Source organism: Cavia porcellus, unplaced genomic scaffold, assembly GCF_034190915.1.
Source record: "Cavia porcellus strain 051 isolate PalLab524CR breed Dunkin Hartley unplaced genomic scaffold, mCavPor4.1 scaffold_11, whole genome shotgun sequence".
In the NCBI taxonomy this organism is placed as follows: Eukaryota; Metazoa; Chordata; class Mammalia; order Rodentia; family Caviidae; genus Cavia; species Cavia porcellus.
Window position 1 is genome coordinate 66,937,920 of NW_026947494.1, and position 26,249 is coordinate 66,964,168.

At 37.9% G+C, this 26,249-nt stretch overlaps 1 protein-coding gene across 3 annotated transcripts in view; it reads left to right on the plus strand.

Annotated features, from left to right (window-relative positions):
- The window catches only part of Jmy (junction mediating and regulatory protein, p53 cofactor), a 90,459-nt gene that overhangs the window by 10,379 nt on the left and 53,831 nt on the right, over positions 1 to 26,249 (plus strand). For all 3 annotated transcript variants that reach the window (XR_010050588.1, XM_063258409.1, XM_063258408.1), the window contains exons 2-4: positions 4,571 to 4,744; positions 22,016 to 22,166; positions 25,817 to 25,986. Coding sequence is in view for 2 of the 3 variants with exons in the window: in XM_063258409.1 (XP_063114479.1) it covers positions 4,571 to 4,744; positions 22,016 to 22,166; positions 25,817 to 25,986 (495 nt within the window). In the remaining variant the exon portion in view is untranslated. The remainder of the gene's footprint in view (positions 1 to 4,570; positions 4,745 to 22,015; positions 22,167 to 25,816; positions 25,987 to 26,249) is intronic.

The window sequence follows — 26,249 nt, forward strand, 5'->3', positions numbered from 1 at the left end:
CATACAAGGGCAATAACTCTACCACTGAGCCACATTCCCAGTCCTGCTGTTTAAAAGAAAAAAAAGACCAGATTTCTTTAAATCAATATTTATAGTTCAGACTCGCCGTGAACTCATTAGGTAGCCTGTAGTCGTCATAATCTTCTGCCTCAGCCTCCCAGGTACTGGGATTACAAGTATATGCCACCACACCCGATTTCTGCCCTTTTTGTGTGCTATATTTATAGCATTTTGCTCATTATTCACAGTTCAGAACTTGTGACTGACCAAAGCTCAGTTTATTTATTCTCTTTACTTTGTCAGCATTTGCTTACCAGAATGGAAAATTAAATTAGGTAATTATAGCATCTTAGTGATTATTCTTTCCCTTTTTAAATTCTTTTTTCCTCCCTTTTCTTTTTTTGCAGTGATAAGTATCAAACCTAGGGCTTCATTAAGTGCTAGGCAAGCACTCTACCGCTAAGCCACAAACCAGCCCCTCTTTTGAAGTATCCTATAGTCAGTTATAAGAAGAAAAACTTAATGTCTGCTTAGTAATTGTATATTTTGAAACATAGCTTTAAACTGTCTTATATCGAAGATTATTTGCAGATACACATTAAAACAGATTGTCCAAGTAAAGTTATAGTTGCTTTAAAAGTAATCTAGTGTTGGAAAATCACGAAACTTTATAGCAAAGACAGAAGAATAAATTAGCAGTGTTAGAGGAGATGTCATGGGTTTCTCTGCCAGAGTATTAAAGTTTAGTTGGTGTGCAGTACTTTGTTATTTCTCTTCTGTCTGAAGAAAGGCATGTGGAAAATAATGTATTACTATTTGAAAACAGTTGATCTTCTTAATTGTTGCACATATTTGTGTAGAATTTATTGATTAATAAGCATATGGTGATTCGATGTTTTGTTTTGGCAGAAAATAGTGTCAGAAGTTGTTGGTATAACATTTACTTTAGTGCCTCTGAATTAAGAGCTTTGAGAAACCTAGCGTCTGAGAGTTTCTTTTGACTTTTTTTTGATTGGTACCAGGGATCAAACTCATGACCCTGTGCTTGCAAGGCAGGCGCTTATGCTGCTGAGCTAAATCCCCAGCCCCGGAGAGTTTCTTTTGGATTGTGGCATTTGATCACTTCTAAATGACTTCTAAAAGAATTATCATTGAAAGACATTGTTGGCTTTTTGTTACTATTGTTTTAACTTTTATTTTCAAGTGGAAAAAAGATAAAGGACTTCTGTGAATACTTCTTACAAGGAGAGAATTGCTGCCTTTAAAAAGATAGTTTGATTCACTGCAAAGGTTCATTTTTGTACAATATTAATTTTTTTTCAGTTTACTTTTCATTCTTGGGTTTTGTTCTGTTTTTGTGGTGCCTCACACCTGTGTTGCATATGCCCTGCCACTGAGCTACAGCCCTTTTGTTAGTTTTCATTTCAGGAGTGCCTTGCCAAGTGGCCCAGGCTGGCCTCCTAATGATCTTCCTTCCTCACTTTTCTACCAGTTTGGATAACAGGCATGAGTCAGTGCTGTTCTGTCCTTCAGGTATTTGCTGTTTGTGATGTGCTGTGTGTGTACCACCTTGAGGTGAACAGGCAAGGTGGAGGTGGTGAGCACCCTGATTTCCACTTGGAGCAGAATTCTGGGACTAGAGAAAAGTTTTACGATTAGACAACGGATTGCTTTACAATAGGCACCCCTGGTTTCCAGACTCCACCTCTGACAAGTGTCACTTCTGAGTAACAGGTATAATCCTGTCACTTTTGATAGCAGGGTGGAATCACAGGAAGTTAAAGTTTTATAGTTTTTCAGATTTCTCATTGTTTGGAAAAGTTGTGTGTGTAGTTTTAGGTATTACAGTGAAAGAGGTAATTTAATTTTTCTTTTATGATGTGTAAACCAGAATACTTTAGGGTTAGGGAGATGGAGAAGAATTGGAGTATAAAACCTTTCTTTAAAAAAAGTATATGCATTTACTTGGTGGGTCATGATATCTAAAGTGTAGTTGAATCATGTGTGATGGTACATACCTCTAATCCTGTCACTCTGGAGACTGGGGTCATAGGATTGTAATTTCACATTATACTGCCTAGCAAGTTTGAGGCCATCCTGGGTTACATTGGAGGTTTGAGGCTAGCGTGGGCAATTGATGGCAGTTCTCCTGCCTCAGCCTCCCAAGTATTGGGATTATAGGTGTGTACCACGTTGAATTTAGGATCATATGGTAGACAGCACTCAACTACTGTACTACATCCCCATCCTTTTGAAAACATTATTTTTAGATTTTGAAACTTGATCTCACAAAGTTGCCCAGGCTGGGCTCAATTTTTGATTCTTCTACCCCAGCCTCTCCTGGATCCCCAGTACTGGTTCACCATTATGCTCAGCCAAAAGCATGTTTTGTTTTGTTTTTTTGAGACAAGGTCTCACTATGGAACCCAGGCTGGCCTTGAGCTCACTGTGATCCTCCTATGTGGCCCTCCTGAGGGCTGGGATCACAGGTGTGTGCCACCACACCTGACCATAAACATTTTTAACATATTTTACAAAGCAAGTTTGCTGGCAACAAATCTTCTCAGTTTGTATTTGAGCAAATCTTAATTTTATCCCTTTGGAGATAATGTCACTGATTGTAGAATGCTAGGTTGGTCATTAATTTTTCATTGAATACTATTTTAATTTCCTTGCCTGGATTTTATTTTGTCTGATCTGTAGCCAGAGTGGCTTTTTCCCACTAACCTAATATTTTGCTTGATTCTCCACAATTTAAATCTGATAAGCCTAGATGTGGGTGGCTTTTGGGTGTGGGGGATTACCCTGCTTGGTATTGTTCACTCTAACTTTGGGTGTTGGGTATTTTGACTCAGCTATGAAAAGAGTAGTGTGCTAAGCATTCTACTATCTAACACCTAGACACTCCCCACTTTTTTTGTAGACAAAGGTGTCATTGTGTTGTCCAGAGTGTCTCGAACTGTTGAGTTCAAGAGATTATCCAGGTTTAGCCTGCCAACTAGCTGTAGTGTGCACACATGACATGTTTGTCTTTATTCTTTTCATCTTCCTAGGTTTTTTGTTGTTGTTGTTGTTGTTGTTTTCATAAGCAGGCTCTCCGTTTGGCTGGCTTTGAATTCACTATGTGGTGTTCAGGCTGGCCACAAACTTGTGACAGTGCTTTTGTCTCAGCTTCCCAAGCGCTTGGATTACAGATGTGCACCTACCATGCTTGTCTGCTCTTTTTTGACAGTCTCTCCATGTCTAGCTCGTTTTCATTTTTGAAGGGTGTTTTTTGTTAATGAGATTCTGAGTTGACAGGTCTTTCTGTTTGTCTTAACAACTGTCAAGATGCTCTTCAGTATCTCTACTGTGTTTCTTGTTTGAAGTCTGCAATCCTCTGTGTAATTCTTTCTCTGTTTTGCTTTTTTGAGGCCAGGTCTTACAGTGTAGTCCAGTTGAAACTTAAGCTTGCTTTGTATCCAGGGTTGACTTCAAACTCAGTCTTCCTGCTTCAGCCTCCTAAACACTGGAATTATAGATTTGATTGCCACACTCAACTAATTTATCCAGTTGTTTCTGTCTTTGGCTCTTTTTTTTTTTTTTGATACTTTCTACTTTACTTCTGACTTGGTTTGGCTTGGTTGTGGATTGCCTTGCCTTGAATGTATCTGTTTGGGGGTTTGTAAGAGTTTCTAGAATATGTAAATTCATGTCTTATATCACATTTGAGATTTAAAAAAAAATTTTTTTTTGCCCCCATTTTTTCTTCTGCCAAAACTCTATAATTAAAATGTTTTTAAAATAATTGTCTGTGGATCGTGAGTCCTTATGTATTATTTCTTTAAGTTTCATAATTCACTTTGAGGTTCATTTACTATCATTACTAATATTCTCTATTCATTCAGTGAATTTTTAAAATTTTAAGTATTATATTTTTTAGGTTGAGTATCATTTTATTTTTTAAAATTAGTTTCTTTTCCTCTCCCCTTCTCTCTCCCTCCCCTTCTTCTGTCTGTTTTTTTCCTTCTCTCTCTTTCCCACTCTTGTCTCTGTTATTTGGGAGTCCTCTGCCTCAGCCTCCCAGCCCGCTGGGATTACAAGCATACACCGTCATGCCCAGATATTTTTTCATTTTTATAGTCTTCCAGCCTTCATCTTGGAGAGGTGATGCATATACACTGCAGAAAGTTATTGAGGGAAGGTTGCAGATTGGGGAGAAGAAAGGAGTGACACAGTTTGGGGAATTAGTAAAATACTGTTAGGAAGAAAGAGTTAATGCATTACTTTGAGCAATAAAGTAGTTTGTTAAGTTGTTAAAGACAACCTTCCATATGTTTGGAAAAACGTTACAGGGTTAAAGTTGGCCTGGAGAACATAGCACACTTGCAGTCAAATGAGTCAAGCTGGGTTTTGAGTAGTGAGTTGCTCAGTGTGGAGATGAGTGGTGAGAAGCAGTTTGTGCTTTCTGTTCCCTTTTGATTGGGTAGAGTCTAAGACATTAATGAGAGTAGGGGAGTTCAAAACAAGAGCGATGTTTTATCAGTTATGAAATCCAGTTTCTTATCCTTGTACCTTTTCTATTTTTCAGCTCTTAGATAAGCACAAAAACATTGAGAGCATGGTGGAGCTTCTGGACTTGTATCAGCTGGAGGATGAGGCATACAGCAGCCTTGCAGAAGCCACAACTGAGCTCTACCAGTACTTGCTACAGCCCTTCCGAGACATGAGGGAGCTTGCCATGCTGCGGCGGCAGCAGATCAAGGTAGGGTTTCATTCAGTAAAGCCTAAAAAGTAGCCTGTCAATCTGATAATTCTGGCCCTGGCTGATCATGCATCTTTCTTATTTTTGTTGGGATCGAACTCATGACCTAATGCTTGCCAGGAAGGCGCTTGTGCAGCTGAGCTAAACTCCTGGCCCCCATGCATCTTAATTACTAAAGGAGCTTTACAACCTTTGGACAGATACCTGGGCCTTATGCTTCAAAGGGACAGATACCAGGGCCTCATTTTTATTTTACTTTATTTTTTTAGGACTTCATTTTAAAGCATCTCAAAACATGATTTTGCCGAGTAGCTCAAATTGCAAACAGCATAGAAAGTAATTGTTGCTGTTTAGCACAAAGTTGTAAAGGTTTGGAAGATCCTCATATTTTCCTATTTCTACTTCTATCTCCTTTTTAATGTTCGGGCTTCTGACTATTAGACTTCATCAGAAATTTGGGGATATTTCTTTTATGAAGAGCTTGTTATAAAATTTGCGGTGGTTTAATAGAGCTTTAAAATCCACAGCATTTATTTGTCATGTATGAGGTACATATTGCATTTCCTGAGACAAGCATTTTGGTATTGGATTTTATAGCTGGCCTTACAAGTGTTTCTGTTTTACATCCACATGGAAGTGTTAATGAAACAGGACATTCTGTGTTTTTGCTTAATGGGTTAAGTTGGAACATTCCATAGGAATGTGTATTTGAGAAAATTTGTACTTAATCTGAGTTGTGGTTGGAGGCACAGTGGGTAGTATATTTGAAAAAGGAAATTGGATGCACACCTCTGTCCCATTCCTCAGGAGGCTGAGCAGGAGGATTATGAGTTTGAGGCAAAGCTAGGCTGCATGCAAAGTTTCATGTCAACCTGATATTAGAAGGTGAGATATTGTCTCAAGAAGCAAAAGGAAAGAAAGATGAACAGGGGCTAGAGCATATCCTTGTCTTTTTATTATAGTTATTAATGAATCAGGATAGAGATTAGCAAAGGCACACAATTGACATATATCTCATGGTTTAGTAAATTTAATGTTAACTATATATAAAAAGAGCTGGATGTGATGATGCATACTTTCAATCTCAGCATTTGGGAAATCAAGCCAAGAAAATCACTGTGATTCTGTCAAGGATAGAACCTGTCTCAAAACCTTGTCTCACTAGGGCCAGGGATTTAGCTCAGTGGCATAAGAGCCTGCCTTGCAAGTGCATGGTCCTGAGTTTGATCCCTGGTACAAAAAAAAAAAAAAAAAAAAAAAAAAAACTTAAGGGGCTGGAGATACAGCTCAGCAGCATAGGTGCCAGCCTGGCAAGCATGAGATCATGAATGCTATCCCAGGTACCAAAACAAAAACAAAACAGCAACAAAAAAACCCTGTCTCAACAAAAAAGAATATAAAAAAATCAATGCCTAAAGTCAGAAATGTTTTACCTTGTTGTGTTATGTTGTGTACTGAGATAATCATCAATTTAAAAAACTTGAAGGAGTTGAATGTTTTTTAATTTATTTTATTAGTACGTGGTGTGTGTGTGTGTGTGTGTGTATGTGTTTTGTTTTTGTTCTTTTAAGACAGAAAGGTTTCCCTGTGCAGTGGAGGCTGGCCTTGAATTCGCTGTGTATCCCAGGCTGGCCTTGAATTCATAGCAATTATATTGCCTTAGCCTCCTGAGTGCCGAGATAAAAAGATATGTGCCAGCACACCTGGCCTGTCATGAGTTTATTGTAGTCCTAAATGTAATACAAAGAAATAGCATCCAGTAATAAATAAAAAAATGATATGCTATGATCAACGAGAATTTATCTTAGACATGCAAACATAAGTCAGTATGCTAAGCACAAATGAAAAAGTATTAAGCTTTGTTGAAATTACAAGGTACACAGTAAATAGAGGTGGAGCATATTAATAGTTGGGAAGACAAATAATGGTGATATAACAGTGTGATTGTTTTTTGTTTTTGTTACTATAATGGAATGCCAGAGGCAGGCTAACTTTGTTAAGAAAGAAGGTTTATTAAGCTCAGACAGGTACTTTGAGCCACTGAGCTAAACCTCTAGCCTGACATTTTCTGTTTTAATGAGTTTTACATTCTAAGTTCCACATACATAAGTGAGATTTTGTGTTTCTTTTATGTGCCTGGTTTATTTCCCTTGAGGTACTGTCCTTCAATATCCTTAACTTTCTGGGGAACTTTAATACTATTCCTTTTTTTGTAGTGCGAGTTGGTATCACAGTGTACAAACACCTCCCCACGCCAACAGTTACCATTTGTCCATTAGATGTAAGGTGATAACTCCGTGTACTTTTAACGTGTCTTTCTCTGACTACTAGTAACATAACGCTTTTCATACACTTGCTGGCAATTTGTATATTTTGTCTGCTTGAGTCCTTTGTTCTTTTTAGTGGAGTCCTGGCGTTGAGTTCTTTATTTTGGTACTAAACGCTTATCAGATACATGGCTTGCACATATTTTCTCCTGTTCCATAGTGTGTGCCTTCAGTGTGTTGGTAGATTCCTTTGCTGTGCAGGGCTTTTTGGTTTGATATAATTCATTTTGTTTGTTTCCCCTTAGTTGTTATGTTCAAAGTGATTTCCTTGTGTTATGGAATGTTTTCCCTTGTGTTTTTTTCTGAAATTTTAGTTTCAGAGTTTACTTCATTTTGAGTATGGAATGAGAAAAAGACTATAATTTCCTTCTTCTAATATATCACTCTTGTTTATATTTATTGAAGAGGCTGATCTTCCCCATTGTGTGTTCTTGGCACTTTGTTGAAAATCAGTAGGTGATTAATACATGGATTTATTTTGGAGTTCTCTGTTTTTCCATCTGTCTGCACCATAGTCTTTTGGTCACTGTGCCTTCTTTTGTATACTTTGAAATTCCATCCTTGTTCATCAGGATTATTGTGGCTATTTGGGGAGTTTGGTTCCATTTTCATTTATGTTTATTTATTGTTTTGTTATTTTGAGACTATAGTCCAGACTGGCCAGAAACTTGCTGTGTACCCAGGCTGACCTTGAACTAACAGAGATCCTTTTGGCTCAACCTCCTAAGTGCTGGGATTATAAGCATCCACCACGATGCCCAGTTTGATTCTATATTAATTTTAACATAGTATTTTCTGTTTCTGTGTTTGTTTTTTATAGGTTTGCTTGTTGGTTCTTGGTTTTTGCTTTGTTTTGTGGTACTGGGGATCAAACTGAGGGCCTTGTGCACTTGTGTATGCTAGTACTCTATCACTGAGCTATATCGCCAGCCTGTTTTTCGGGAATAAACTGAATCTAGATCTCACTGGGTAGTGTGAAGCACTCCCCCCCCCCGCAATTGATGCTGAGAATAGAGCACAGGTCCTTCACACTGAGCTGCGTTCTCAGGCCTTTTTATATTTTTATTTTGAGACAGTGTCTGGCCAAGTTATCTGGGCTAGGCCCAAACCTTCTACTTTAGCCTCACAGGATGCTGGGATTGCAGGTGTATACCACCATATCTGCCCTAGATGAGTATTTGAATTATCTTTCCTATGTTCTTTGTGTCACTGGATAGGGTCTAAAGAGGTCCTCAAGATGGACATTAGGAACCTTGATGTACTCCACTCATGGAATAGGCTGCAGGCGCACTGACTTGCTTCCCAGAAAAGGGATTTTCACTCCAAAACAATGAGAGGCACATAGGGGTTTGTTAGACAGAGTCTTTTTTTTCCCCCCCTAGGGATCAAACTCACAACCTCACATTTGCTAAGTGGGCATTTACACTGCTGAACTAACCCCCACCATTAGGCAGAATTTTAAAAGCACACTCAGAGTATGGGTCTGAGAGAGAAACAGAGAGAGGCAGAGAGGTTCTGTAGTCTGGATATTTATGTGTTTTGGGGCCCAGACCTGGAATTTGTCAATCTATGGAAAGTGTGGGCTTGGTTTACGGGAAAATGTGATGGCTGGCTCTTAAGTAGAAAGACAAGTGGCCTATTTTACAGGTCAAAGGGAGAGCCAGTCCTTTTTGTTTTGTTGAGATGAGTGATCTAAGATGTTTGTCAAAAAATTCTTTCAAACTGTTTTGCTATTGTAAGGTCAGGTTTCTGCCTTCTACCATCTACGCTAATTTATGGACATCTTTTATGGAATTTTGCATTGTGATGGACCTCAAATAAAGGCAGCACAAACAAGTGTAGGAAGTACATGGATGGATAACATTGAGTAACTTCTGTTGTGTGTCCTGAAGTTGCAGTATTCAAAGTAATTCTGTTTGGTTTTGTTATTGTTTAGTTTTGCTTGGTTTTTTGAGACAGGGTGTTTGTGTAATGCAGGTTGGCCTTCAGCTCACTCTGTAGCCCACGCTGGACTTGAACTTGTAGCAATCCTCCTGCCTGAGCCTCTGGAGCGCTGGGGTTACAGGCTTGTACCACCAAGCCTGGCTGAGACTGGGTTTTTACAAGGGTTGAGAGTGTGGACAATGGTCTAGGCACCAAAAGTGATTATCCAAAGAATGTCTTCCTGGATCCCTTAGAAACCTCTAGATGCAGCGAGTACCTGTATTGTATTTATATATTTACAGTTGTATTTCCTCTTATAAAAACCATTGAGTTTTAGATAAGGAGGTTGACACATGTTATCTTTTAGAGAAAATGAGTCCTAACTCACTGAGAAGAAAGAATGAGCTTTACATCAGAAGGCTCACTGCTACCCAGAGCAGAATTCTTTCCTGGAGTTCTGCTGTGAAGGTTTTTTAACCCTTTTTTGCTGATTGTTTTGTTGTATTCTGGAGTGTTCACTGCAGCTCCAGCTCCACTGCTCTCCCTAAGTGAATCAAAGTACAAATGTAAATAAATGAAGACATTTTTATTGGACACTTTATTGGAAAGGGGGAAAAGGAGGAACAATAGCAACCGCGATAAACCCACATGGGAAATCTAAAAAGGGCAGACCAGAGAGCCCTTTATTTCTGGTGCTTTCTTGTAATGGGTGCCAGTGCTCTTTCCCCTACCTGGATTGGTTTCCTGGGTTGCCATAGATAGATAATGCACCCCAAAACCCTAATAGTTATATCCCCATACCATCATCTACATGCAACTTCCTTACATGGCCCCCCTGTCCTTGTCAGGGCTTCATCTCTGGTATTCATGAGTGGGTTAGAAGGGGCCTTACAGGAGTGCACTGATACAATGGCCCTAGAGTGAGAATACATATGTGTGTATATATGTATGTATGTATGTAGACGCATTAGTGTGTGTTTTTATGTACTAAATAAGTTTTTGAAGTAGCTACTCTGTGTCCAGTGCAATTCAGGTTGAACTTGAGCTCACTTTGTAGCCCAGGCTGGTCTCAAACTTGCAATGATCTTTTTCCTGCCTCAACCTCTCAAGTGCTGGGATTACTGCATGGGCCATCTTTCCATTTTATTGAAGGTGAGGAGGCATGACCAGCTGGTTATGGCTCCTGCCTGCCTTTCTCTTGCTGTTTATCAGCCCTTCCAATGAAGCTTTAATTCTTTCTAATCAGGATTAGCCAGAAAATCTAATGAGGCTTTTCTCTGTTTACTCATTTCCCTATAGCCTTAACTATGGTTATTAAAGTTATTAAAGGTTTTTATCACATTGTTCCAAATGGACAGCCACTACATTCTTTCACTTGTAGACAGTCATCTCATTTTACCAGTTTGCCAATTCTCTCTTTTATAATCGTATCTCTGAGGAAGTAGAGGGGGGCCCATTTGTCTTAAATCAGTATCTCCCCAGTACAGGTGTGGAAGGGTCTTTATAAAAATTAATTAAATTTTTTGGTACATTTTAGATACACATAGTGATCACATTCATCAGAGGGAATTTTTACCTGTACATGATATAACTTGATTTTTTTACCCTTTCCCATTCCTATTCCCCTCTCTCCCTTACACCAAGGGAAGAGAGCATGCGAGATAGTGCAGATCTCCCTTTCTGCTTTATCACTTCCAGCCATGTTCAGCTCATTGTCCCCTTTCTATAGAAAGGAAATCAGGCTTCTGCCTCCTGGGATCCCTGGGTATCTGCATATTCTATGACTCCATCTGGGCTGAAGCTTGAAGCGCTTGCTTATGTAGAAGAAAAAAGGCTTAACTTTTTTTTTTTAAGGCCTTTTAAGTTCCTTTTAAGTTCCTATTTTGCACTGAAATTTATACTGTGATCACCTTGTTTCCCCCACCCCCAACAGGGTCCATGTGGTTCAGGCTGAACTCACATTCACAGTGCTCATCCTGCCTCAGCCTCCTGACTGCTAAGATTATAAGCATGTACACTTCACCTGGCTCTCAAATATCCTTCTCTAAATGGATATGGAAGGCCACAGTTCAGCCAGTAAAGGTTTCAGTGGGACCAATATTTATTTAAATCTTCCATATGGTGGCCTGTGTGTAAAGTCTAGTTGTCAGTTCTCACTAGAGTATGTCCCTTTGCACTCCATTAAAGGAGGTATCTGAGCTTGTCAGGATTATCTTACACATAGAGTTGACAAACTTGACAGAGCTGTCCAGTGTCACTGGAAGGCCTGGTCTTATGAAAATTCTTATCATTTCCCATATGGAAAAAGTAATAAAGAGTGTTTATAGCTTTCCATTGTGTCCCTTGGGGAAGTACTGGTTTGTTTATCAGGTACCACCGAAATCCCCATCTAATTTCTCCTTGTCCTAAGGCCCATTTGTCTTCCTGGGAATATAGGCTGGTATTGATGGTTCTTCTGCACCTGGGAATGAGGCTAGGGTCTTGAGGGACTGAAAGATTGCCATTTTTACCTTCCTGCCAGCCATTTGATTTATGAAGAAGACATTAGGCCTTTCTGTTTGGTGTCACTTGTAATAAATGAGAGCAGCCTGCCTAGGAAGACAGGAGTTGTAGAATTTTCTGCTTGTGCTTTATAGATGTTTATCATTAGTGAACCCCTTTTTTTCCAGATTGCTGCATGAGCATGCCAGAAAGGCATATTTAGAATTTGTGTAACTATTTAGCCTCTTGCTTTTAATAATATCAGTGCTTAAGGAAGGGCAATGAGCTCTCCTTTTTGAGTGGAGTCGGGAAGAAGGCATTTGGCCCCAGTGACCTGTTGTCAGCTGAGAACTACATAATCTGTCTTTTGATGTCCTCTTGGGCAAAACTAATTTCATCAGTGAATCACACTTCCTCAGGATCACGGAGGGACAGTCACTAGTATATTGCCTGCTTGCACAGATCTGGGAGCCACCTGTTCACAAGAGTACCTAACTAACCTCTGAGATTATAGACATCTGGCAGTATTTAAGAGTAATTGCCAATCTTTCTGGTATCCTTAGGGGTATAGCCTGGTACTTAGTAATCCATTCCCTTGTCAACTACCTTTTATGTCAAGGAAACTGCTGGCCTGATGGGGAGTCAGCAGGAGTTCTAGTTTTTGTCTTACAGTTAGTTTTGTGGCATTTTCTATCAGCATAGCTGCAGCTGCTGTTGCCTTCAGGCAAGGTGGATGTCCAGCAGCCACTTTGGTCTAATTTGTTTGAAAAAATGTGCCTGCCACTGGATGGAGTTTCAGCTTTTGGGTCAGAACACCCAAAGAAATTTCTCTTTTCTGATAGAGAAGAAATAGTTTTCTTAAGTTGGATATTCGTAGTACTAGAGCCTAAGTGAGGGCATGTTTTATTTCTGGAAAAGCATTGTCAGTCTATTTTGTCCATTCAAAGAGCTTAAACTCATAAGAGGCTTTCTTTGCTGTTCAAAATTTGGCATCCACCTTCAGCAGAAGTTAGCCATTCCCAGGAAGAAATGAAGCTGTTGCTTGGTGGCTGGGGATCCGAGATTACATATAGCCTGGAATTAGTCCCCAGATAGTTGTCATTCCCCAGGTATCGAATGTTATCTCAAGTATTGGACTCTGAAGGGATACTTGAACCTTTCTCTTTGAGACTTAATATCCCCTTTAGCTAGAAAATTGAGTTTGGATAGTATTATGGTTGGATATATCCTAAGTTGAGCTGCAGATTAAAATATTATGTGCATGATGATCCCTTGTGTAAGCTATAGGTTTCACAAATGCTTTTCTAGCGCCCAAGAAAAAAAGAGGACTAACTTGAAATCCTATGGGAGAACTGTCCAAGTATATATGTTTTTTTTTCTTTGAGATGGCATTTTCTCATTCAGAGACAAACAGGAATTGGGAGTGTGGATAGAAAGGAAGAGAAAAGGAAGCATATGAGAACCAATTTGTGTCTCTTGGAATTTGGGATGGGGCATTAAGGGTGGGAGAGGATTACAGCCTTAACAGTGAGGCAGAGTTCATGTACAGTCTGATACCCTCCTTAAGGTTTTACGGTGGGGAGGAGAGTAGGAAGTTGGCGAGGAACTGATGGTGCAGCAGACAGCCATGGCTGCATTCAGTCATGTGTGGCCGTGTTCAAGAAGCTTTTCTGTGAGGGGCTGCAAGCCCTGTAAAGTGTATACTTCTTTCACCTTCAGTAAATGTATATCCCCACAGCCCTTTCTGTGTGTGTTTCCCAGAACACCAAGGACTTGAAAACGATTCTCCAAGATCTAATACCAAGTCTGTAAAATGACTTGTTTGAAACAGAAGAAAGGCACCCTTCCCCTACTTACCAGACACAGTTAGAAAAGAGCCCTATAGGGCAGAAGCAGAGATATATACTACGTGACAAGCAAACCTTGGATGCAGGCTGTCCTCTATCCTGTAGTCAGATGCGAAGTGCATTACATACCTATGTCATGCCAGCACCATATACTTTAAGACTTATCTCTTACTTGAATTGTATTTTCATTGGGTTGTTTGCTTTTAGACTTGTCTCACATTTTTTTTAGGACTAGGGATCAAATTCAGGATCTTCTGCATGTTTGTCTGTCTGGGTGTTTGTGTGTTTAAAGCCTGAACTTACTATGTAGCCCAGGTTGACTTTGACCTCACAGCAGTCCTATTGCTGGAATTACAGCTGTGTGCCACCTCTTGTGGCTCCAACACACTAGTCTTTTTTTTTTCTTTTCAGGGGGTAGGTGGGTTTGAGTTAGAGTCATGCTAAATATTTGCAAGTGTTTGAAGTTTTACCTTCAGGTAACTCTAGGCCAGGGGAATTTATATTGTGGATGCTATATATTCACAGTTTATCTTGGCAAGTTAAGTTTCATCCTTCTCTTGTATCATACAGAAATAACTTGTTCCTCATATAAAACCCAGTATCCTAGCAAGTGATACACTTTATAATAAATAATTTCACATCAGAAAGTTTGTGTTTATAACTAGTTTCACTCTCCTAGCTACCTAAACTGACACAGACTTTTTTCCATGTTAAAAACAGGCACTGTTTTCTCTCTAGTCCAGAAATTCAAAACAGAGATGTCATGGGTTTTAGCACATGATCCAGCTGACCAGTGCTGTACATCTTTAAATTTGCCAAGTTAGGAAAAGAACTTAAGAGTACCCTTGCTTAATATCTTAAGTACAATAAACTATTAAACAAGATTCTTAACAGTTGCCTGCAACATTTTTGCTAAATTTTAAAATGCAGTTTAAAAACAGCATAGGGAAAGAAAGCATGTTGTATGCAGAGTATTTTGTGAAAATACTGATCCAGTAGTAATGGACAGTTATCTTCAAATTGCCACAGGATTAAAAAAATTTTTTTAAATTTTCTGTTCTGTTGATTAAAAGTACTTAATCATACAAGTGATAATGATTTTTATCTTAGTTTGAGTTAATATTTTAAAAATTTGAACATTCTGTTTATTAAGTTTCTGTTCCATAGTTTATTAGGGTACATATAATCATACTAATTTTTGCTTTTGTTGTTTGGGAGGGGCAGGATCTCACTTTTACTTAGGCTGGCCTCAAACTTGCTATAATCCACTTGCCTGAGCCTCCCAAAGAATTACAGGTATGTTTCACCATGCCCAGCAAATTACTGATTTCAACAGAGGTAGAGCCAATATCATAAGGATTTGTTAACTACATAAAACGTGAACCACATAATTAAGGCAAGAAAGTAATTTATCTTGGAGGACGCATTTGTAAAAGAGCTACCATTTCTAGGATTGGGGAAACAGAAAATGTTAGAATTCCTATAGTCAGAGATGGAAGGCAGGCCTGTGGAGTGACCTCCTGCTGAAAAGGACATTGTGCCTGTCATGTTCCTGATCTCTAGAGACAGGGCACTTGTGTGGTAGTGGTAGTTTAGCATAGAGGGGAGAGGTGCACCTTGAGGCGAGTGTTGAAAACGCTTCAAACTGGACTGCTTACGAGGGAACTGTTAGTGCTAGTTGAAGAGGATTCATGGATGATGCAGGAACAGCAGTCTAGATCAAGCAAGAAAACCTTTTCTTCCTCTAGCTCTTCATTTGGCAAAACAGGAATTGCAGATAGATCCCAAGCCCCAGCATGACAAGGCACAAGGACTCGAATGATGGATGCATAGATAGCTCCAGACTTGATGTAGCTGCTGAGTTTTAAGAGCAACTTAAAGGAAGAGCACCTTGAGTTTTTCAGTTCTGTGCATTTGCGTGTGTGAAGGTCATGACATACAAGTTGATTCTAAACAATTGTTGAGGGGGATCCAGACATAATACAAGTTATTACCTTTTTTTACAATGTGAATAGAAGATAAAGTTTCAGTTCATTGAGAAATACTTTTATCATAACTTGTTACAATGTTAAAATTTTGATCTGAAGCATTATTATTAAACTTCTATCCCATACTTGTGCTACTTACACTTTCTAACTTTTTTAATTCAGAGGTAATTACAACAAAAGGAAGTAGTAGTTTTTATCTTGCTTTAGCAGAAAAGTGCTCTAGAATCCTAAATCTAAAGCCAGTTCTAAATATATCACTTATTGTTGGGAACTTCACAGTGGTTTCCTCTTGTCTGTCAAAAAGTACAGATATTCCTTGTTTAATGGACCTACCTTTTTAATGACTATTTGGACTTTGACCTACCATGTAGACCTAAAACGCACCTTTTTTTTGCAGTTGTATAGAGCCTCAATCTTTTTTTTTTTTGTACAATATACTTTGTACTGTATAGAAAATTATAATGCTGTAATTTTTGCTGACTATGCTGTACAGTACTGTAGATTCATGTTCTGTTAATATATTACTGTGCTGCATGTAAGAGTTATACAAATAAAAGTGAAGTCATCAGGTTGGAGTTTCTCTTGACCATTTCTTTGTGCTCAATATTGTAGTGTACATACCTAAAATAATTCCTCATTTAGCAACCAATTCAGTTAATATAGCCTAGTTGCAGAAAGAACATGATCATTACATGAGGAGTGTCTGTATCACTCCCTGACATTTGAAGACCTCAGAGTGATCATAGCCCATTTCCTCGTCTTATCTCCTCTTGCTTGTATCTGTTTCGCTTAAGCTCCAGTCTGGCTGGACTTCTTTAACATGCACTGCACAAACCTGCTTTCAGATATTTTAGCCCATGTTGGTCCTCGCCTTCTCTTTGCCTTTTGGGGAGCTCTCGCTAGCACCACATTTTTCATGTGTGTGCCTATCAAATTTTATTCCTAATTTAAAGTCATCTCCATTATGAACCTCTGTCCAGTCTGTTCTGATCTAAACAAATAAATGTGATCTTCTTATATACTTTTTGTTTCAGTGACCTTAAGATACCTTTAAGATACCTTTAAAAAAAAAAAAAAAACAGACACACTTCATCATTTTACTAACACTGAGCAAATAGGTTAATATCAGTGTTTTGAGTGGACAGTGAAGCTATCATTGTGAGTAGTAGAGTTGTTTCTTACAATTTCAAAATATTTCTGCATCTCAGATTTCTCTACTGCCTCCCCCACATGAAATTTTTAGGACAGCATTTTTACTCATTTGTACCCTCAGTACCTTATGGTGGTATGTTTATTCAGATTATACAAGTTGTTAGGCATGAGAAAGTCTAAAAAAGAGAAAAGGAATCAACCATATCCAGTGTTTGTGTTTGACTACTGGAGTTGGAGGTCTTGTGAGAATTTTAAAATAAAAACAATAACAATAAAAATCCCAGCCCAGCTGTCAAGAACCCAGGCCCCCAGCTGCCTTAATTTCCTTTGCTTGGCATTTATTTATAGTCACAAATGTGGGACTCATATTCCATTTTCTAACTATTGAGAGAGACATTTAGGCTCTGATTGCATCTCCACTTCCCTTCCCTGTACATTGGAAAAAAAGAGGTAATGCATAGTTTCACCTCTTGCAGGACCTCACCTACAAAATAAGATCTCATTATTTGCTTGACCAGAAACAGGAAACTCCTGGGGTAATGTGCTTTCAACTTCCATGATATGGCTTGTGAACTCAAGAGGTAAAATTATTTTTTTCTGTGATTTTTTTTTCCCCCCAGAAATCTTTTATGTAATTAAAATCATATCTATGATTTTGACTTGTTTCTACCTTGTATTATAATTTCTCACATTGTCAAAAACTCTTCAGCAATATTAATTGCATTGAATTATATTTTAGGAGAATATTAGATGTAACTTTACATTTCTGGGATCAGTGTTTTTCCTTTATTTCAAACAATTTGGCACTGTATCTGTGATTATTGCTCTTTGAAGGTCTGGTCTTGTCTTGTCTTGTCTTGTCTTGTCTTTTCTTTTCTTTTCTTTTCTTTTCTTTTCTTTTCTTTTCTTTTCTTTTCTTAAGCCAGGGTCTTGCTATTTAGTTCCAGCCAGCTTTGAACTGTGTGCTTGAAGGTATTTTCTTAGGGGCTTCCTTACTCTAGTTAGCCCCATCTATTTCTTGCAGCTTTAGATTCTGCTTCTGTTAGATGCTTCTTTCTTATCACCATCATCTTTCTGTAGCATATCCATTAAGATAGAATTTTTAAAAAACCCAAAAAATATACAAATTATTTAAAAGGCCTACCTGGATGCTGGGACTGGGAGGATCTTAACAAGAAGCTAACTAGCTAGCCTGTCTGGTAACCTGTGTAAGCCATGCAGCTTCAAAGAAGAGAAAAGTGGCCATTCAGTGCCTCCTGAGAAACGGCCATGCTGGGATTAAGAGGATCCAATAACAAGTTAACCAGCCAGCTTTCTGATAAGCTGTGCAAGCCTCACAGCTTTCCAGTAGACCAAAGTCGGTGTGAGGCGCCTACTGGAGTGCCGGCTGAGAATCAAACCTTCCCATAAACAGCCCACCAGTTCACTAGTTCAGAGGACAGGCTGAGTTGATAGCAACTAAGGTACATAAAGAAACTAAATGCTTGTACTGTTTGGTTGATTTTGCAGACCTGGGGTCAGCGATCTGAGCATCTCTTGGGAGGCTGGCAGTATGCAATATAACAAATATGAGGGGTTTCCTTCTGTCTTGTCTTTGAAACCCAATATTGTTCTCACAGTTTTGCTTTGTTCTGACCTGTTTTGCTTGATTCAATATTGTTTTGATTGATTTTATTCTGTTTTGATTTTGCTATAGCTGATGGAACGGAGAACTATTGTAAGGATAACAAGATATACTATGGTAGCTATTGTTGTTTTCCTAGCATCCTGTTTTGAAGTTCTGTACCAGTTTTGCTTTGTTTTGATTGGCTTTGTTCTGTTGGATTTTACTATCTTTAAAATAAAAAAATACTAAAAAAAAAATAAATAAAAGACCCACCTGAAAGCCCATGTTTTCTCCCAAGTCTACCCTTTTTTCTTTATCCCTCCACATAATCGTATTTCTCAAGGAGCATTTTTATATACATATATTTTATATTTTTCTGTTCATTACAAAAATACATGGACGTGAGTTTCATTTCAGTCATTCAGAAAGTATTTTAAAATTGCCAGTTCATGTCAGGCAGTGTGTTAGTGGAAAATAAACCATCCAGCCTTTTCACTGAGGGGAAGCAGTCAGTATTTACAAGTTCACAAAATAAAGTATAAATGCTGTAGTGGTACAGGGAGTGAATGGAGAACTCTCTGTGGAATGTTCAGGAACTTTCATAAATGACCAGACAGAGGAATTGCTTATTACCCCTGCACAGTGTTGGTCAAGGTCAGTGCTGTTAAGTCCATGAACATCAGTTACCACACACTATGGTGGAATGCTGTGGGCAGTTTCTCCTTTCTGGAGTCCTGTTAGGTGTTGTATTATCTGTCTCTCTGTCTTGGTTTTGTTCTGTGGGCTCTTCTAATCAAGAATGTCAGAATTCTTCAGGGTTGGATGAGGCTTATTCATGACTTAACACATGTACACCCTGCCATACACATTGTACGTTGGACAGAACTCAATGCCTTCTCATTTAATTGTATCCCCAGTCTGTCTGTTTGTTTGTTTGTTAGACAGGGTCTCACTGTATAGTTCAGGGTGGCCATGAACTTACTAGGTAGCCAGGCTGGCATTAGACTCATGGCAGTCCTCCTGAGTGCTTGATCCACAGGCATGTGCCGTTATGGCTGGCTTTTTTGTTATTTTTTGTTTTAGAAACTGGGTCTTGATAACTTGCTGAATTGCTTAGGCTGGGCTATTCTGCTGGCCTCAGCGCCAGAGTGCTGGTATTAGAGGTGTGTGTTACCAGGCCCTGCCTTTTCTCTATTAACTTCAATCAAGAGGGCTGAAGATATAGGTCAGTGTCAAAGCATTTGCCTGGCATGTGTAAAGGTCCTGGGTTTGAGTACAACAGGGCCAAAGATGGTGTTTTCATCCATAGTCTTTTTCAGTGTGTATATAGACTGATTTGGTGTTTGTTTGTTTGAAACAGGGTCTTGCTATGCAGTTCAGGCTGGGCTTGAATTCTAACCCAGAGTGGCCTCAGACAAACTTGCAGTGATCCACTTGCCTCAGCCTCCTGACTACTAGGAGTACAGGCATGTGCCACCATGCCCCATTTATATTACCTTAAACTCTTGAGTTTTCAATATTTCATTTACTTAATGTTATTTAAATTAATTTTTATTGAATAAATCACGTTCTGAGAATATAATAAATAAATTGTCTCAATACTCCAGAATAATCACACGTAACATTTTGGTATGTATTCTTTGTGTATATATTGAGTGGGAGGGGATGATAGGTCAGAAAAGGGGGAACAGAAAATAGATTTGTGTCAAATATCCTTGTTAATTCACTTGTTTTTAATTCAATAGCTTCCATAGAATAGGGCATAAAATAAGTATTCTTTATTTTATCACGAAGCTTGATACTTGGCATATAAACATTCAGTAAATGTTTGGGGAATGAACAAAAGAAAGAATCTATTACTACTTCCCAACGATCCTTCTCCCTTTGTTCTCATATCCTCTTTCCCTGCCCTTTTCCATCTTAGGAAAAACAGATGATGAACACCATCCATGTCTGTTTTTCTTAATATAATGATCATTTCCATCCCTATTCCTGCGATGACATTATTTGTTCTTTGTGGCCTAATACTCTGTTGTTTGTTTGTAGCACAGTTTCTTTATCCACTTACCCACTGCTGCGTACATTCCCTGTCTTGGTTATTTTGCATTATGCTGCAGAAACGTGGGTGTGCAGCTGTCTCTATAGTATGTGCATTTTAATTCCTTCAGATGTGTTCCAAGGGGTATAGTTAGATTTTAGGTGTTTGTTTTGTTGTTGTTGTTTTTGTCTTTTGAGACAGAGTCTTGCTATATAGTTCAGACTGGCCTTGAACTCACTTTGTAGCCCAGTCTAGTCTTGAACTTGTAATGATATGCCTCAGCCTCCCCAGTACTGGAATTATAGCCATGTGCCACCACATCTGGCTTGTTTTTAAAGATGGGGGGTCTTGCTGTGTAGTCCAGCTGGCCTTGCATTCACCATGTAGCCCAGGCTGGCCTTGAACTCACAAAGATCCTCATGCTTCAGCCTCCTGAATGCTAGGGTTACAAGTGTGTGCCACCCCTTTGGCATAGTTTTAGTTCTTGATGAACCTCAGTACTGACTTTCATAGTGGCTGCACTAATTTACATTTTCACCAGCAGTGAAGAAAAGTTTCCTTTTCCCCTGCATCCTTGTCAGCATTTAGTGCTTTTTTGTATGTATTTTTTGGGAAGGGTATAGTTGTAATTCAGATTGGCCTCACATTTTCTGTGCAGCCTGTGCTGGCCTCAGACTTCCAAGTGCCCATCTGCTTTGGATGAGAATGAATCTCAGCATATTTTTGATTTGCATTTGCTTGAGGCTAAAGATTTTGAAATGTTTTCATATAGTAGCCACTATATTTATTTATGTATTCTGGATATTAATCATCTGTTGAAAGAGGATCCACCAAAGATTTTCTCCCATTCTATGTAGACTGTCCCTTCATACTGCTTCTTTTGCTGTACAGATTTTGACTTGGATGTCCAGTAATCACATTTGTTGATGCTTGTTATTTTCTTAGCTTCTGGAGTCCTCATTGCAAATTACTACTTTTGGGTATTTTTTTCCTGTCCCTGCCCCCCACTAAGAAATGAACCCAGGGCCTTGGTCAGGCTCTGTCCCCTAGCTGTTTTTTTTTTTTTTTTTTAAAATGAGCTTTTAAAAAAAATTTTGCCTTTTTGAGCCAGGGTCTCACTATATAGTTCATGCTAGCCTTGAGCTCACTTTGTATAGCTCAGGCTGGTCTGGAACTCTCAGTGATCTTCCTGCCTCAGCCTCCCAAGTGCTGGGGATTATAGGCATGAGCCACCACGCTGGCTACTAATGATTTTTTTTTATTGGTACATTTTAGGTATATATAATGATCATACTGATCATAGAGAGTTTGTACCTCTACATGGTATAACTTGATTCTTTTTTTTCCCCCCTATTCCTTTACCCTTTTTCAGCCCTCCCCTTTGTATTTATTTTGAGAGAGCATCTCATTAAGTCGTTAAGTTGCCCAGGCTGGGCTTGATTTTTGTGATCCTTCTGCTTCAGCCTCCAGTAGTGCTGGGATGACAAGTGAGTGTTACCACACCCTGCTGCCTGTGCCTCACATTTTGAATGTTTCCTGTATATTTTCTTGTAATATTTTCAGAATTGCAATACTTATATTTAGGTTTTTAATCCATTCTAAGTTGATTTTCCCTCTCCCTCAATGGGGTGAAGCTTGTTTCAGGCTTCTTCTGTACATGGATAGCTAAGTTTCCCAATACTGCTTGTTAAAAATGCTGTCTTCACATATGTTTTGGCTCCCATATCAAGAGTCAGATGCCCAACCCTTGTTTAAATTATATTTTTGAAATAGGATCTCACTACAGTACCCAGGGTGACTCAAATTTGATGATCTTCCTGCCTCAATTTCCCCAGCAGCTGTGATTATAGGCATGTGCCACTACACCCAGCTTAGAATTAAATTTATTTTTCACATTTTTTCTCTAAAGATATCTATGGAGAATGATTATCTGGGACCCCGAAGAATTGAGAGTCTACAAAAAGAAGATGCTGATTGGCAGCGGAAAGCTCACATGGCTGTATTGTCTATTCAGGATCTTACTGTCAAATATTTTGAAATAACAGCTAAAGCTCAAAAAGGTAAGTTTTCCAGTAAAATTGTTCCTGTTAGGCATTTTTGGAACTGAATGGTGAGTACTCCAAAGAAGGATTATACAGAAAAATACATAAAGACCACTCATCCCAGTAATTAGAGACCACTATTAGCAAATTAAAATGTGTCCTCTGAGTTCTTTCTAGGTACATATATTCTTCTGTGGAAGAGAATGGAGGGCATGGAAATAGATACAAGTGTAATTATTTAATCTTTGATTACAGCATGAAAGGAGAAACAACAAATGATATTCAGATAGTTGACCATCTGTATGCAAAATAATGAACTATAACCTAAACCTCAAACCTTTGAAATCAGAGATCCAATTATATAATGTAAAACTATAAAATTCCAGAAGAAAACATGAAAATCTGTTTCCTAGAGTTATGTAAGTTTATGTAATCTAAAGTTAGGCAGAGAAGTCTTACTAATGACACAAAGGGGAAAAAACATAAAAATGATAAAAAGTACAGACTGTAAACAGGAAATTTAATAAAATGGGTTTCATCAAGTTTTACTTTGCCAGGTAGTGTCAAGAGAAATGATACACAGTTTTAAACTATGTTGTTTTGTATGAATTCATTGTGTGTGAAGATACAGACAGCAATTTAGAAGAAAAGGAGATTTTATGGTAGTCACTGTAGATCTCCTGAGGTCTTGCTTTGAAATCTGTGTCACTTGCATTGTTTTGCTTCTGATCTGCTTTGTACTGTTTTGTTATGTTTAATTTTACTCTTTTTAGAATAAATATTTTTTAAAAAGAGAAATGATACAAGATAATATATGTGACTCATATATGTGACTCACCTATCTGACTCTCCCAGCCAAAATAACATCTTGTATCCAGGATATATAAAGAACTCCAAACTGAAGGATAACAATCCAGTTAACAGATGAGAAAGCAGCAAATAAGCATAGGAAAAAGAAGTTCAGAATCATTGCTCAATGTGGAAATGCAGATTAAAACCTTAATGAGCTGGGTGCCTCTGTACACATAGTAAAATGGCTAAAATTAAAATACTAAAATGCCAACAGATAGAAAAGATAGCTCATCATGGCTCTTCCTATCCTGCTGATGGGAGTACAGAGTTGTATAGTTACCTCAGAATATAATTCTGCAGCGTTAACAATGCATTTACATGTGACCCATCAATCCTAGTGCCATATGATAATTTTAAAAAGAAAAAAGAAAAAAAAAATACTGTCTTACATAAAGAATCTCACCTTTTAAGCAACTTTAAATATATTTTGATCTATTGTAGACTGCCTTTATGATAGCTGTGTGGTTTGTAGAGTCTGCTTTATAGAATATAGTCTTAATTTTTTAAAAAAGCCTTTGTATTATCAGTGCAAATTATTATAAATTATAAATATTAGTAGGGAAAACCTGACCTCTCTTATCTGTTGGTCCTTTTCCATATAGGGTATATTGAATAAGTGCAATGAGTCTACATAAACAGTTTAGAAAGTTGCTCTTATTTATAACATGCTTCTCCAATTTCAGGCAATGTTTTTCAATATGATGAATATCATTGTAGGGCTACATGTTTCATCAAAATCATTTTGATATTTTAGTTTTAATTACTTTTTCCTACCAAGAAGAATTTGGCCTTGAATAAGAGATAGCTAATATGACTTTTTTGCTTTCCCTTTTAAAGCTTGTTCCTGCTCATGTAGGAGAAACAGGGACAGGCCTCTCAGGACTATAAACTTCAGAGACTATAAACTTATTTATGTCTCAGAGAGCAACTTGTATTTTCTCTTTAGAGAAGTCAAACAGGCCTTTATATTTTTCTTCTACAAAGCTAGATGTCACCTAACGTCAGTATATTATACTTTGCCTTTAAAAAATATCACCTTAGGCAAGTATAGTGATTAATGTACATGTATAATACTAGCATTAGGGAGGTTGAAGCAGGAGGATCTCTTGGAGTTTGAGGCTAGCCTAGTGAATTCATGGCCAGTCCCTGCGTAGGGAGACCCTGTCTCAAAAACCAATTAAAAACAATCTTCCTACTTTAAATAGCCTGTTACTGATATGTGTTAAACTGTTTTTTTTTTTTTCTTTTTCCTTTTTTTTGGTTTCAGTACCAGGGATGGAACTCATGACCTCATGTGCCGCTGAGCTAAAACCCTGGCTCAAAATGTTATGTTTTAAAAATAGATTAGTTGTTTATTTATTTATTTAATTTAGTGGTGGAGAACGAACTCACAACCTCTGCTTGCCAAGCAGTCACTTAATGCCACTGAGCTAAGTCCCCGGCCCTAAATTAGATTTAAAAAAAAAAACAGATTTAACCTGCTACCTTGTAAACACCATGATTCTGCCATCTTCAGAGCTTTTTAAAGCATAGTGTAATGATTGACTATCATTATAGTAGCAGCATTTTTGCCTAATAATATTAATTCTTATGAGAATCTTCATTCTTGTCAGCAATGGGAAAGTGGTGTTTTAGGGATATTTTAGTACTTTTCTGGGGATATACCAAACATTCCATATACAAATTTTAATACCTTCAAAAATTTGACCTATTTAAAAATTTCAAGTGCCATGGACAATAATTAACTATAAGAATGATTCATCCAGAGATGCTGAAAGGCAAGGTATGGAGGTGGTGATATGTAGGTATATGTTAGTATATGTTTACAGTACATAACAATTGCATTCATCATGAACAAATTATTTTTTAAAGACTGTAAATCAAGAAACAGCAGTATTTCTCAACATATCCCCTGAAACTGACTAAAATTTAGTTACATTTGGGTAGTTGTTGCTACAGGTAGGAAAGAGCTGAGCACAAATAAGTAATTGTGTGTTTCTGTTTGTAAACACATATATGCATTATTGTTTAAGGGATGCATTTTATAAAAGGTTCCTTAACTGTACTTTATTGTGAAAGATAGGGCATAGTGGCAGTACAAAAGTAATTACTTCTGAAAATATAAATTACCAGTGAATATGTCCCATTTGGTACTAATTTAATTCCCTATTTCTTTTATGCTAATTGAAGTGTCTGTCAGTTATTAAAGTATAGTTGGGTATAAGGATGATAAGTGCCATGGTGATACCTGATTTATTTCCCTCTATATCACGTTATTGTATTGGGGGATACAGAATGATAACAGCTGGAATGTGGATTTGAGTGTTGTTTGTGTTTGTTTGATTGTTTTGAGAAAGAGTCTCACTATGCAGTTTAAGCTGGCCTTGAACTCACTCAGTAGCCCGGGAAGTGCTTGAACTTGCAGTAGTACTCCTGCCTTAGCTTCCCGAGTGCTAGGATTAAAGGCATGTGCCACTGTACTTGGTTGTTTTTAATCTGAGTTATTTCAGTTAACATACCTAGAAAAAAAAGCATAGAATCTTCACAGAATGAGTTTTTATAAATGTTTTGGAAGTTAATAACATTCTAAACTTATTTGGACAATTCATTTTCATCTGCAGAACATTATTTCTGATGATGAACTGAGATATTAGAGAGGTTGTATGCTACATTTGAGTTACATTTTAGAAATGTTCTATAGGTAATTTATTATGGAGGTAAACCTTATGTGTAATCCATGAAATCTAAGATTTTTCAGTTCTTTAGTGTCAGGTTGTTTTATGTCTTAATGTCTCTTCAAAAATTATGATTAATAGCTGTCTACGATCGAATGCGAGCAGATCAGAAGAAATTTGGTAAAGCATCATGGGCAGCAGCTGCTGAACGAATGGAAAAACTTCAGTATGCAGTTTCCAAAGAAACTTTACAAATGATGAGAGCTAAAGAGATCTGTTTGGAACAGAGGAAACATGCACTGAAAGAAGAGGTAATGAAAACCACCAGAAAAATTTATAAAATAAAAAAAGCCAAGACTTGCCATTTTTATCTTTGTATAAGACTTAATGTTTTTTGAATTGCAGTCTCATTTATTTGTACTTTTTCCATGAAATAAATACTTACAATAGCATCAGTGATTTGCTTGCCACTAACGGAAACACTAGGCACACCTGTATTTTGCATTCTGTCTCTAGTGCTTGGGAGCAGCGTATTGTTGAAGGAGAAAGAGACTTAGGTCGGAACTTTGTAGAT